A 12,864-nucleotide genomic window follows, 5' to 3' on the forward strand; every position below is an offset into this window, starting at 1 on the left:
TGACCTCTCCTCATCGTGTGTGGGCTGTGTTCAGACTGGCCGCCAGAGGACAACGTCGCTTGGAATGCCTTCTGTCCGATTACTGGAGACAGTTCTTTGTTCTTCAGGGTGCTGAGGTGAGACAAAAATCGTGATTAGGCGCAAAGCTGATTCCACCATCATAATTGTCTCCTTTAATATATATATATATTTTTTAAAGATTTAGTCATTGATCATCTTATTGATTTTACAGGATAGCCACAATGAGGGTTGAAGGGTACAAACATCCTTACGTGTTACAGAAGCTTCCAGCAAATGAGGATGACTGAAGCCTTTGAAATTGGGGGCGGAGCCATGCAAATGAGCTTTTGACATTCACATGATATGACATCACCGATGTCCTAATGTCTGTACATGAACTGAAGGTGGCCTCACACATGCTGATGTGAATCATCACTTGTCATGATCAAGGTTCAAGCTTTTATTTTGGCAGGGTTTGAGTTGTGCTTCCTGTGGCATTATCTCAGGTTCTCGGCGCGGATGCACGTGAGCTGGTTTGAGTTTTGGCATGTATGCCTTTTGATATTCTTACCTGATTGGACAAGCAAAAAGGTGAAACAACAGCCTAGCTTTCCCAAGTGATTTTTTTCTTTCGTTTTTCCTGACAGAATAAAATGTAATTGCACATCCACTACAGTAGGTGGCAGTGGCGCTCTCACTGTCAGAATGCGCACATGGAGCATAAACAATGTTAATGAAGTAATTTAGCATATTTATATACATTTTTCTGGTTTCTTTAATGTTATATAGGGATACAATTTTATGATGAGATTTGTTTGGTTTTTAGACAAATTATACTATTTATAGCCACGATGGACGTGGCGTGAAATAGACTTTAATAAAAAGTAAAAAAATAAAATTTAAAAATGCTACTTTGTTCTTGTAATATTGCACCTTTTATTTTTTGGGGAAAAAAAACATTCTCTAAAAAATAAAAATAATAATGATGTTCTTATAAATACTATTTACTAATAAATAGGACAGAAAAAAACACTTTATGTCACCATCATAAATATTAGAGCTTTTAATTGGCCTAAAGTTAAGGTAGAATGTAATTGGTTCAATATTTTTGGTTAGTTTGTTTTGACTGGCCCTTTTTAAGCGATACAAGACTATTTCTCGGACCCTCGTAGCTCCCTGATTCCTGCCCGCACGTCATCCCTCTTTCATCACTGAAGGCTTTGACTCTTCTTTGTTGCTTAGCAACTGCCTCCTGCATTTCTTGGCAACCAGCACGTAGCCGTGATGACTTGCATTAAAGATGCATTTGATAACTGCAAAAAAAAAAAAAAAAAAAAAGCAGCTGCTCCCCCATCACCCACCTCGTACCGGAGGGGCTGCACGCCGCCTGTGTAAAACCCCCCAAAACGATGTTCTTGCATTTACCTAGCGGCCTTGCGTCCTCGCTCTCGGCTACAGGTGGCCCAAGGAGGGGGGACGGATAGCGGGGTGCCGGGGGGTTTGGGGGAGCCCGGGAAAATATCGTGGCGAGTAAGAACGAGCGGGGGTTTGATGTAAAGGGAGGAGCCGTTGGTGTCGGCGGGGGGCGCATGCAGGGGATCGGATAGGGAGGCCTGCTTGTGCAAGGGCGGGGAGCTTTGGGCTCGGGGGTTGGAGTTGATGTCGAGGGGCTGCGGGGACGAGCATAGGGAGTGGAGGAACGGGGGCGGGCTATAGCCCGAGCGGCGGGGGACGGGCGACGGGCCCGCCGGCACGCATTCGGGACTGCGGGAAAGGGGGCGCATACCGGGGGGTGCTCGGGCGTAGAAGTGCTGGGGCGGGAGCGAGAAGGGTGAGGAAGCGGGGTAAGGCGGGGGCGGACGCTCCTCCTCGGGGGAGGGCTGGGCGTTACAGGAGTCCGACGCATCATCCGAGCTGGAATGATAAAAGAAATGTTTTACGGCGAGCGGGGAAGCTGTCCAAGAGGAGAACGGGGGTGCAAAATGTCTCCTGATGGTGAAGAAGAAGAAGAAGAAAGAAGAAGCGTCACCTCATCCACTGCAGAGCCTTGCGACAATGGAAGGTGAAGCTGTGAAACATGCGGGGGCTGACGGCCAAAAGACAACATGAGAGAGCGCCGCACGTGCAGCCGTGAGCCCCTTTCACGCCGACGCAATTGGCACTTCGGAGGAGTACAGTTCCTTCGCCGCTTCTAAAACGCCACATGGTCTCAAAATCCCCAACTAACAGGAAAGTAGTACTTTGGCACAATTTTGTGGTATCTTGTTACCAAGGAACTATGTTGAAGTGAGGGGGAGGCGCTAATTTTAGCCTAAAGGTAATGAGTTACAGTGTACAGGCACATGTCGGTTTAAAATCTAATCACTTGTAAGTAATTTTTAAGTGTAATGATCTAAGATGAGTTTGAAATTATATTAGTTCTCCCACGCATAGTTACGATTCATTAATTCACCTCTTAGCAGATTTGTTTTGGAACTGATTCTCTATTATTTGCTAAGAAATTTGCTGACGAAAGCCATGTCTACCATAAAAGCAGTGCTTTGGTACCATCATGTAGCTTCTTTGTCTCACACTAACTAGCAAATTCACGGGTCAACATCAACACCCCGTTCCATATCTTACCTTTCACGCGAGGATATGCCAGATGGCGGAAAAAACAATTCCACAGGCCACATTGTAATTATATGACAATTTGAAAATTTCGTACAGATTTTAGCAAGCGTCATGGAAGTTTGCGAGCCACATAAAATGATGTGGTGGGCCTAATCTGGCCCCCGAGCCTCGAGTTTGACACCTAAACTAACAATCCAGAAGAGGGGGATTAAAGTCATCCATGAATTTACTGGCAAAATAATTTTAGACACAAAATGTAATAGTGGAAATCTACAAAGAGATTGCTAGGCATCAAATTCATCTAAATGCGAGAGGCCGCAACAGCTGTGTAAACACACTCTAGGGAGTTTTGTCTAGCACATGACTCTACAGTTACGCCTCCGACGTGCACATTTTCCAGCAAGACAGCGTGAAAGGGGCTACAAAGGCCTTAAAAATCAACATATCCAAGCATGTCTGGGGTCGAAGGTTAAAAAGTTGAAGGAAGGTCTTTGGAGATGGACGATTACACGGATTACAGGGCGCTGGTTTGGGGTCAGCAGCAGGGCGCAGGGACGGACTCGGGGGGGGGGGGGGGGCACAATAGCCTTACCTGGCTCGCTCGTTGCTAGTGGGAGGAGGGGTAAGGGAGGGGGACCCCGAGGGGTCCCCAGGCGGCTCAGGGGTGGCCGCGTCCGTGGGCGGTGTGGGCGCCCGCACGTTGGGGGGCGTGGACGAAGTTAAACGCGAGGACGACGAGCCCCTGCGGGACACCCAAGAAGTGTCCATCACCCGGACACCCATGCTGCAGTGGGACAAAGACGCGACAGCCAATCACTGCACAGGAGGGCGGAGCTTGGGAGGTTGGGAAGAGGGGGGCTCGGTCAAGGGATCAGCTTCCTCCGTCCGACCACGGATGTTTGTCTTCCACTGAAGGCAAATTTACTGCAATAACGCTTATATTTACCGGACATTTTAACAGAGTGTGTAAACTATCGTACGTGTGTAAAAAAAGTAAACGTACTAATTCAACTCTTCACCTGCACTGAGGCAGATTATTGGCAAACTGAAACACCTGTGCGTCTTGTGTAAGAGTTTGTACTGTCAAACGAGTCCATCCGGTGCCAAACATCACAATGATGCAACTTACGAAACACGAAACAAGACCGCTTTGTTCAAATCCACCAAACACAAACCCAACGCACGAAGAAACTCTGAAGCGTAATGAAAGGGGTGAAAGGGTTATTACGGTACCTCTGGATCTTCCTGATGCTGCATGGTTAAAATAGAGAGAAAGAAGCAGAATGAGGACAGGGTGAAAGGTCAACACTCAGACATGTCCACTCGGCATGTTTGATCATTTTTATTTCACATCGTCCATCTTTCTAGGACACATGATTGGGGTTCCATTGGACAAATTCTCTAGTAGGAAAATGGCTGCTTCTAGCTAAAATGGCCGACTTCCTGTTTAATTCAGGGCATGGGTCCTTTAAGTTCGTTTGTTTGTTTTTTTTTGTTTGGGAAGGCGCCATTTTATTTATTTTTTTAAACTACATGTAACTGAGTAAAATGCATTTGCATTTTCAAGTTTCCAAAAATTGATACATCTTTGTGCTTGCTGAGACCCCCAATAAGGTGATTCATTCTTTGAAAAAATAAAAATAATGAACGATCCCAAGAGGGTCTAATTAAGTTTTGTCACAATTTTCTAGGGTTGAAATGTTAAAGGATTTTAATGGAAATTATTCCCATCAAGTTCAGAAGTTTCATGTCAAATCCGCCGCTGCGCTCTACGGATCAGAGGCGGGTCCGGGTTTAATTAGCCGAGCTGCGCTGAGACGCCCCCGCTGGGCCCGATAAGGCAAACCAGGGCTTTAAAAAGAATGGGAGGAGGATCACAAAAAGTGAGAGAGAATCTTGACATAATCCTTTGTCACTTTTGATTTGATGACTTCCTGACCTAGCCGGCGTTTCCCAACCTTTATTGAGAAAAAGAACATATTTTAAATAAGAAAAAAAACAAAAATGTCACAAAAAGACTTACCCAGTGGGGAATCTGTTAAGCTATTGTGTTTCCTGTCACTATACATCCCTAGCAAAAATAGATTATTGAATCAAACAAACTAAAAAAATGCTTTGTTGTTTTCCTAACTCACTCGCGGAGTTGTGGTTTTTGAGCAGATTGGGCCACTTTTACCCAACGATGGTTTAATTATTTGTTATTGTTATTTCAACAGATTGTGTTGAAGATTGGATTTGGGCAGGCTGAAGAGCTGAAGCTGCACTCTAAAAACTGTTGGGTCAAAATAATCCAAATTGGGTTCAAAAGGGACTGACCTATTTTTTTTGGGTTATTCAATTGACCCAAAAATTTGTGTCAAATGAATTACACTCAACTCATCTAATTGGGTTGCTTTGTGGGTAATTAATTTAATTTGACCCAATTTTTTTGATAAAAAAAACTGAACAAGTTAGGTTAAAATAAACTTTTTGTCTTAAATAACTGAAAATGTTGGGTTGATTAATTGTTTACCCAATTCAGTTGGGTTGTTCAATTAACCCCAAAAGTTGTGTCAAATGAATAACCCACCAAGCAACCCCCAAAAAGGGTTGTTTTGTGGTTTATTAATTTAATAACTCACAGTTGGGTCGGTCCATTTTTTACCCAATTTGGTTTACTTTTGACCTAAGTGTTTTTATAGTGTAGATTTGACAATTTATACACACACACAAAATGATTAGGTTAGCTGTGGTTTCTCAGCAGATTGGGTAAATTTTAGCCAAGGCTGTCTTTATTATTTTGACCCAACAGATTGGGCGGGTTGAAGAGCAGAAGATGAGGTTTAAAATGCTCTATCAAAAATTGGACCGACCCACTAAATTTGACACAAATTGGGTTCAACCGGTTAACAAAAAAATCGGGTTGCTTTATCAAAAACAACCCAAAAATTTGGTCAAATATACCCAAATTAGCGGCTTAATTCAATTTATGACCCAAATTGGGTTGTTTTTGACCCAGCAGTTTTAAATTAAGAGTGTGGTCTTCAATTTGTATTTGATTTGAACTGTTTTGTACCAAAGTTGATGTATAAATAGCACAGCACTGGCTCTGTCCCTTTAAGATGTAGTGCTGGGTCAGCCATTTTACCCAATTTGGGTTACTTTTAACCCAGCAGTTATAAGAGTGTAAAAAGCCTCCTACCCATCTTTCTTGTAGAACTCCAGCATCATGTTGTCGGTGGCGACGCTGAGGGGTCTGCGGCTCTGCTCGTTCTGCCGCCGATCCATCTGCTCCATGTCAGGAGACGGCATGGAGCTGTAGTTGGCGTTGTGATTGGTGTGCACCGGACTGCCATAGTTGCCCGTCAGGTTGAACTCAATTTCTGGGGGAAAAAAATCACATGAGAGAAACACTTGATGGGAAAGGATTTCCGTAACTGTAAGTCTCAGCATGTAACGTTTCAGCTCATTCAACTCTTAATAGGAATTATTTTGGAGGAAGCAGGAGACAGCTAGGCAGGTGTCAGTCAGCGCCTCACCTCCGGGGAAGAACCAATCGGCGTGCTGGATGATGGGCTCAATGATGCCGACGATCTGCAGGGACACCGTGGTCATCATCTCCGTGATGTTGCTGCAGAGGACAGAAGATGCACCACTTACACAAGGAACATTACAGTGCATTGTATACCAAGTTACCAAAACAGCTATTGTATAAAATAGACAGTAAAAAAATCATTTTTACTTAAACTTCATTAAATGAGTTGAATCAGTTCTTCTACTTAAAGTATAGTGTGTGAATACTTTTGCCATTTCTGCAGGCGATGGCTGTTAATGGCAAATTAAGAGCTTGATAGATTGACGGCCGACACATTTAGAAGGACGCCAGGGACGGCGACTTCTTCTCAAACTGCTGCGTCACCATCGTAAACAAACCCCATCTTGGAAATTGTTGTCTGGAGGTTTTTATCAGCACGTCCGAAAGGACAATGAGAATTCTGAAGGTGGAGATATCGCCACATGATGTCACCACAGACGTTCATCTTAGACAAATTTGATGTGATCAGGGCTACATTTGATTTTTAAAACAGACAAGATGTTATAATAGAAAGATAGTTATTAATAAACAAAGAATGCATTCTTACATTTGACATTTAATTGAGAATGAATGTAAATACATATAACCAATCTCTTCAAAAAATGAATATAAAATGACATGTATATAAAATTTGTATTTTTACTCATACGTTTTATTTCGTTATTTACAATAAACAAATTAACCAATTATGTATTGCGACTTTTATGCTAAAGACCACATTTGATCTTTAAAAAGTACAGATGCAACCGGTCCTAAATAAATGATGTAAACATATGTTAAAATTGTTAATTTTAATAATAAAGTAAGAATTCATTCTTTTGCCTATATTTTAATTCAAATTAACATAATTAAAATAAACTAACCAGTCATTTAAAAGATAAACACACATTTTTGCAAGTATATAAAATTGTTTATTTTACTTTTAGATTTTATTTGATCATTTACAATTATAATTTTGAATTCTCTTTTTATTTTTTATATTATTTTTTATTTTTTATTTTATATATTTGAATTATTTTTTGTTTTTATTTTATATATTTGAATTTTTTTTTGTTTTTATTCATTATTCATTATTCATCTCTGTTTTATTTTATATTATTAATTAATGATATATCATATGTTTTTTATTTTTTTATTTACAATAATGAATACAATAAATAGTGCTCAAGGGCCATGTGATTGTTAAAATGGTAAATAGGTTCGCTCATTTTTACTGTAGATGACCTTTAAAAAAAGTTTAAATGTGTAAAATGGTTTATTTGAATAAATCAATAAACCTTAATATTTTGTACACATTTATTTTTATATACCTGTATACATTTTCTATGTATAAATTTTATCACTTTATATAATTAAAAATAAAATATATTTTTTTCAAATTTCATTATTTAATAACTTTAAAAATAAAAAATACATCTTGATTAATCAATTTTAATGGGGTGGAAAGGCTAAATTAATGAAATAAATATCATAGGACTCTCAATGTAAATGCTTGGTGGGCCGGATTCAAGAGCGGCTCACGGGCCACCCTTTGCCCAGCCCTGTCTCACCCGTCGCTGTGCGTCCACAGCAGGTTGGGCCCCAGCACGATGGCGATGTTCCCAGGCGTCATCTTGTTCTCATCCTGATATTCCGTCAATTTGGACAGGAACTTAATCAGATATCTGCAAACACGTCGCAGGAAGTAAGAGCAAGGTCGCGGCGCACATTTGCATAACCTACTTCTCCTCACTTCTTCTTCTACTTTTCCCAGCGGGCTTCACAAGAGGGGAAATATGAGATTACTGAGCTGTACAAGTTTCCCGACAACCAAGTGCAGCCGCGTGTGATAAACCTCCATAAAAGCCTCCCCAAGCTAAACACAACTCCCATTTGAGAAGACCCGAGAGGACACAAAAGTGGGCCAGTGGGCCGACCGTGTGTGTGTGTGTGTGTGTGTTTGCAAACATCAGGCAGCTCGTTCTGGCGAGCGCCGCTCGTTTGGTCGTGTCTGACATCTCCTCAGAGGAGACGAGCTAAAAATAAACTCGATTTGTAAGATGCGACAGATACACTGACGCGTGCAGTTTGCGCTCCATCTCATCACTTTCATCACGGGCCTACGGCAAAGAATCCAATAGTACCAAATAAGGAATAAGTGGAAGTTTAAGCCCTTTTGAACCCGTGGCGATCCGTGCATTTGACACCCGAGCCTTCAGTAGGGAGTTGTCTGACTTAATCCACCAATATCACGTTGCAATTATAGAAACTATAACTACACAAATACACAATATTCAATACAAATAGTAAATAGAATAATAGTAATTAAAATGCCAAATTAATAAATTTTATATATTCATGTGTATCATCGCCGTGTTTTGCTAGTCAAAGTTTTGCTCAAACCAACCAATCAGAGGACGGAAAAATCTGAAACCTGATTGGGTAAAGAAACAGACCCATTGCTAATATAGTTACGGTTACACGGGCTAGCATGACTGATTCTAAAGCCTCTAGGCAGATTAGATCTACATAGCAACACAGATGCTGAAATCTGATTGGACAAAAAAATAAATCTAATGTATAGATACTCGAAAACAAAGCAGCCAAGAGAAGCGCTAGAAAATGTCAACTATATTAAACTGTTGTATTATTTGAGTCAGCGAGTCAGCATGGGAGGCTTGAGAATGAAATTAACGTTCCTATTTAACCATTCTTAAAGCAGATTGGAGAAGAGCGACGTCATGTGATAGAGCAGAAGGAGCGAAAGTCTCACCTGAAGTTGTTGTTGCTGGCCGGCGGCAGTTTGTCACAAGCGCTGCGGAGAGCCTGCAGCCTCTTGTCCTGGTCCGGAATGCTGCGGGGAAACAGGAACCAGGATGAAAAATTAAAAAAAATCACAACACCATCTCGTAGTCTGAATCTGTTAACATGGAGGTTTGCTTACTTTGAGGCCTGGATCCAGTCGTTGTAAAGCTCAAATGTCATCAGCGGCGCAGGGAGCTCGCGCAGGTAAGACTTCAAAGCTCCTAAACGACAATCATTTCATTTGTGTCGGGACTGATTATTCACACCTATACAGTGACGTGACAGTTTCCCATTGAAGCAGATAGGGGAAGGGGCCCAGTCCGTCCCCCCAGCTCACAAATCTGACACGCCGTAGTATCCGAGTTGCACAAATTTGGGATTATTGGAGAGGGATTTGTCCTCGCCGTCGAATCGTCTCGAGTGACTTTGGATTTGGCTCCGTATTTAACGAGCCGTCTGCACGCTCACTCTCATGAATAATTCGCCGACAATACCGTGCGCCGGGGAGTGCGTGAAAGTTATACACGACGAGATATTCATATGCTCAGTATTTCCGTCCGGTAAACAAAATAAATGGCATACCATCTCGAAAACGCAGATTTTCATGATCCAAGTTGAAGTTTGAGTCTCATGAATACCAAGTCAAACTCAAGTTGAGTCTTTCAGTCCAGAGTCCTAAAACTGGTGAATCAAGTCTGACTCGAGTTAAGTCATGTGACTCGAGTCCCCAACCTCTGAAAGTGTTTTATAGCATAGAAACATATAACGAATGCTGGGTTGTCAAAGACCAAAAAAATGCTGGGCAGGTTGGGTTAATTATTTTTGACCCTGCAGATTGGGTTCGAGATTAGATTTGGGCAAGCAGACGAGTTGAATCTTAGAATTTTTTTTAACCACAGACACATTTAAAAAAAATTGTTGGGTCAAAAATAACCTAATTTGCATCAAAAATGGACCAACCTGCTACTTGGGTCAAATTGACCCAACATTGTTTTGTACAAACATAAACAACCCAATCCAATTTATTTTACCCTGAATGTTGGGTCAATTTGACCAAAGTTGCGGCTCTGTCCATATTTGACCTAAATTGGGTTATTTTTGACACAGTAGTTTTAAGAGTGTATTTAACCTAGCAACCAATTTCTTGGTAGCTTTATCTCAGCACAGTCTAAAAACAGATGGGTAAAAACAAACAAAAATTGGGTTAAAAATGGAGCAACCCGCTACTTGGGTCAATTTGGATAAACTTTCTGGGTTGTTTTTAAGCAACCCAATTTTTCTCCAAAAAAAAAAAAGAACAACAATAAAACTGAAAGATGGGTCAAATAGACCTAAGCAGTGGGTTGGATTTTTTTCTTTTTTTCTTCCAAATTTGGGTTATTTTTGACCCAACTAACTGTCTTTAGAGTGCAGTACAGTATAGTCCTTTTTACCAATTCTTGCTAGGCCAAATCCAATTCCATGGGTATAAATAAACCAACATTGGCTTTCCTTTTTCGACCCAGCACTGGGTTAGCTATTTTCACCCACTTTGAATGACTCTTGGCCCAGCAGTTTTAAGAGTTCATCGCAACAGATGAGCTGACCTGCGATGGCGTGCGGGTCGGCCGAGTACTCCTGAACATCCAGCACGCCGCAGTCCAAAGACGCCTTGAGCTTCTTCAGCTTGGAGGCGGACGGAGCCACTCGGAACAAACCCTGAAAGTCCGGAAAACACATCACGGGTCACCTCCCTTCACATGATATGTAAATGACTTGTTCAAATACACGATTAAAAAAAAAAGATAAGCTGGAATTCAAAATAAGTGACCTACAAGGCAGTTTGATGTCACCGAGGTCATCTGTCTGTGTGCACGTGGCATCATCTCACTGTGTATTTGTGTGTGTGTGTATTTGTGTGTATGTGTTTGTGCGAGTCTGACCTCCTCTTGCATGCCGCACTCCAGCAGCATGGTGACACAGGCTTCGATGGGGAAAGCAATATCCCTCCCGCTGAGCTCTAAGTGCTCTTCCAGCGGCTTCCCGTAGCAAGGTTTCTCCGCCCACGACTCTGACAAAACACACACACACACACGCACTCACATTAGATGCACACTCAGCCGTATGGTGTTCCCCATTATATCGCTGATTATATTTTGTGGAACATATCTTATTGTATCCTGTATGGCGGAAATGTGCATTCAATCTTGAAGAACATTAACTTTTATGTTCAATACATTTTAACTTTATTATTTACATACACAGTTTTGTTGATGTATATTTAAATGCAGTGTTAATGTCCAACTTGGGCAGATTATAATAATATTAACTCATTCACTGCCATTGACGGCTATAGGCGTCAACACATCATTTGAACTATTTCTATTAGTTTAACATTTGTTTCCCACTTTTGTTAGCTAGAGTATGAAAACCTTTTTTTTTTTTTTTTTTTAGAACAAATATAAAGTTTGTGATTAATCGTGAGTTAACTAGTGAAGTTATGCCATTAATTAAGATTAAATGGTTTTATCTTTTCTTAAAAAAAAAAAGATTATTTAAAAAAAAAGAAAAGATTATTAAAAATTTGGGGCATAAGGCGATTAAAATTTGTAATCGTAATTAATCGCATGACTTCACTAGTTAACTCGCGATTAATCAAAAATTTTATATCTGTTCTAAATGTACAAAAAAAACAATTCTAGTCCCTGATTGTAAAATGGCTGCAAGAGGGCGGCCCATAATGGTATCGGTCACCGCCGCAAGTACCAATAAGACTGGTATTGGCACCGATATCAATACCTGGTATCGGTAGTCACTCATCATAGTCAGGTTGATACCACCTCCACCAGGAAAAACCCCTGAGAGTATTTTAATGTTATGGCTGTGAAACTATACAAATGTTTAATTGTCTCATCAAATGATGACATATACACAACAAATTGATGAACAGGGTAACTCGTTTTAAAATCAGATGTTAATCAATATTTGTTCAAGTTACTGTAAAAAGGGGTTTGGTAACAAAAATATTTGACATTTCAGGATATTTTAGTATGAAATATGGAAGTTGATGCACAAAGATTTGCTTCCGAGGGCCACATAAAATGATGTAGCGGGCCAGATCTGGCCCCTGGTCCTCAGATTGAAAACATATGTAAAAAGTCTATATGTATATATAATGGAGGATTTTCATTCTCTTGGGCTCTAAGGGGTAAAACATTTTTAAAACTCTTTATGTGGTCTCTCTTAATTGTGGATTTTCATCAATTATGGGCGGGCCTGAAACGTCTCTCGCTTACCCTGATGAGCTTTAATCTGAGGCAGAATGTTCTGCAGCAGCTCCAGTGACTTCCTGTGGTACTCGGCCTGGACTTCAATCAGCTGCGGAACGCATACCACATCAGCGTGTGTGTTCCTGTGTGTGTGCAAGCGCATGTTTTACCGTACGCACTGTCTGAAAGTAGCTTGCATAGTCGAGTTCTTTGGCCATGGAGCTGTACATGTCTGCAGACAGCTGGTCCTGGTGACAGCGAACAAAATGAACCACTTAATAAACAATACATAAATGACTAAACAAAAATCACACGTAAAAGGTAATCCCCCTGACCCGACAAATCTCCATGCGATTGGCGGCCTCCTCCATCTCCTCCCTGAGATGGTCGGCCTTGGCGCCGCTTGGCTGCAGGTTGCTGGACAGGCCCGACGACTTGCTGGACTGATAATACCTGCGAACATTTCAACGTGAATAATTAAAGGTTCATGCACTAGAACGCATTTTGTCCTAAGCGCTGATCTGAGGTCTGCTTCTCACACATCACTGACCTTGTTCGTGCGGAGTCCATGTCCAGGACCAGTTTGGCTAAATGTTTCCTTTGTTTCTGGATGTTTGGGATTTCCACCTGAAGGGAGGGGGCGAG

The 12,864-nt window shown here is 41.3% G+C and overlaps 1 protein-coding gene across 5 annotated transcripts in view; it reads right to left on the reverse strand.

Moving 5' to 3' along the window:
- The window catches only part of arhgap44b (Rho GTPase activating protein 44b), a 29,638-nt gene that overhangs the window by 3,964 nt on the left and 12,810 nt on the right, over nucleotides 1–12,864 (reverse strand). For 3 of the 5 annotated variants that reach the window (XM_086064025.1, XM_086064026.1, XM_086064028.1), the window contains exons 6-21: nucleotides 12,770–12,846; nucleotides 12,555–12,672; nucleotides 12,399–12,467; nucleotides 12,247–12,328; nucleotides 10,894–11,021; nucleotides 10,558–10,669; nucleotides 9,111–9,192; nucleotides 8,940–9,020; nucleotides 7,738–7,851; nucleotides 6,132–6,223; nucleotides 5,795–5,975; nucleotides 3,847–3,864; nucleotides 3,206–3,397; nucleotides 2,030–2,086; nucleotides 1,426–1,914; nucleotides 5–111 (exon numbers count right to left, since the gene is read on the reverse strand). In XM_086064025.1, the coding sequence (XP_085920151.1) occupies nucleotides 5–111; nucleotides 1,426–1,914; nucleotides 2,030–2,086; nucleotides 3,206–3,397; nucleotides 3,847–3,864; nucleotides 5,795–5,975; nucleotides 6,132–6,223; nucleotides 7,738–7,851; nucleotides 8,940–9,020; nucleotides 9,111–9,192; nucleotides 10,558–10,669; nucleotides 10,894–11,021; nucleotides 12,247–12,328; nucleotides 12,399–12,467; nucleotides 12,555–12,672; nucleotides 12,770–12,846 (1,999 nt within the window). The remainder of the gene's footprint in view (nucleotides 1–4; nucleotides 112–1,425; nucleotides 1,915–2,029; nucleotides 2,087–3,205; nucleotides 3,398–3,846; nucleotides 3,865–5,794; nucleotides 5,976–6,131; nucleotides 6,224–7,737; nucleotides 7,852–8,939; nucleotides 9,021–9,110; nucleotides 9,193–10,557; nucleotides 10,670–10,893; nucleotides 11,022–12,246; nucleotides 12,329–12,398; nucleotides 12,468–12,554; nucleotides 12,673–12,769; nucleotides 12,847–12,864) is intronic. The other 2 variants (XM_086064027.1, XM_086064029.1) reach the window with 2 other exon arrangements.

The sequence above is a fragment of the Leptonotus elevatus genome, chromosome 20 (genome assembly GCF_054856555.1).
Source record: "Leptonotus elevatus isolate MCC_2025b chromosome 20, RoL_Lele_1.0, whole genome shotgun sequence".
NCBI lineage: Eukaryota > Metazoa > Chordata > Actinopteri > Syngnathiformes > Syngnathidae > Leptonotus > Leptonotus elevatus.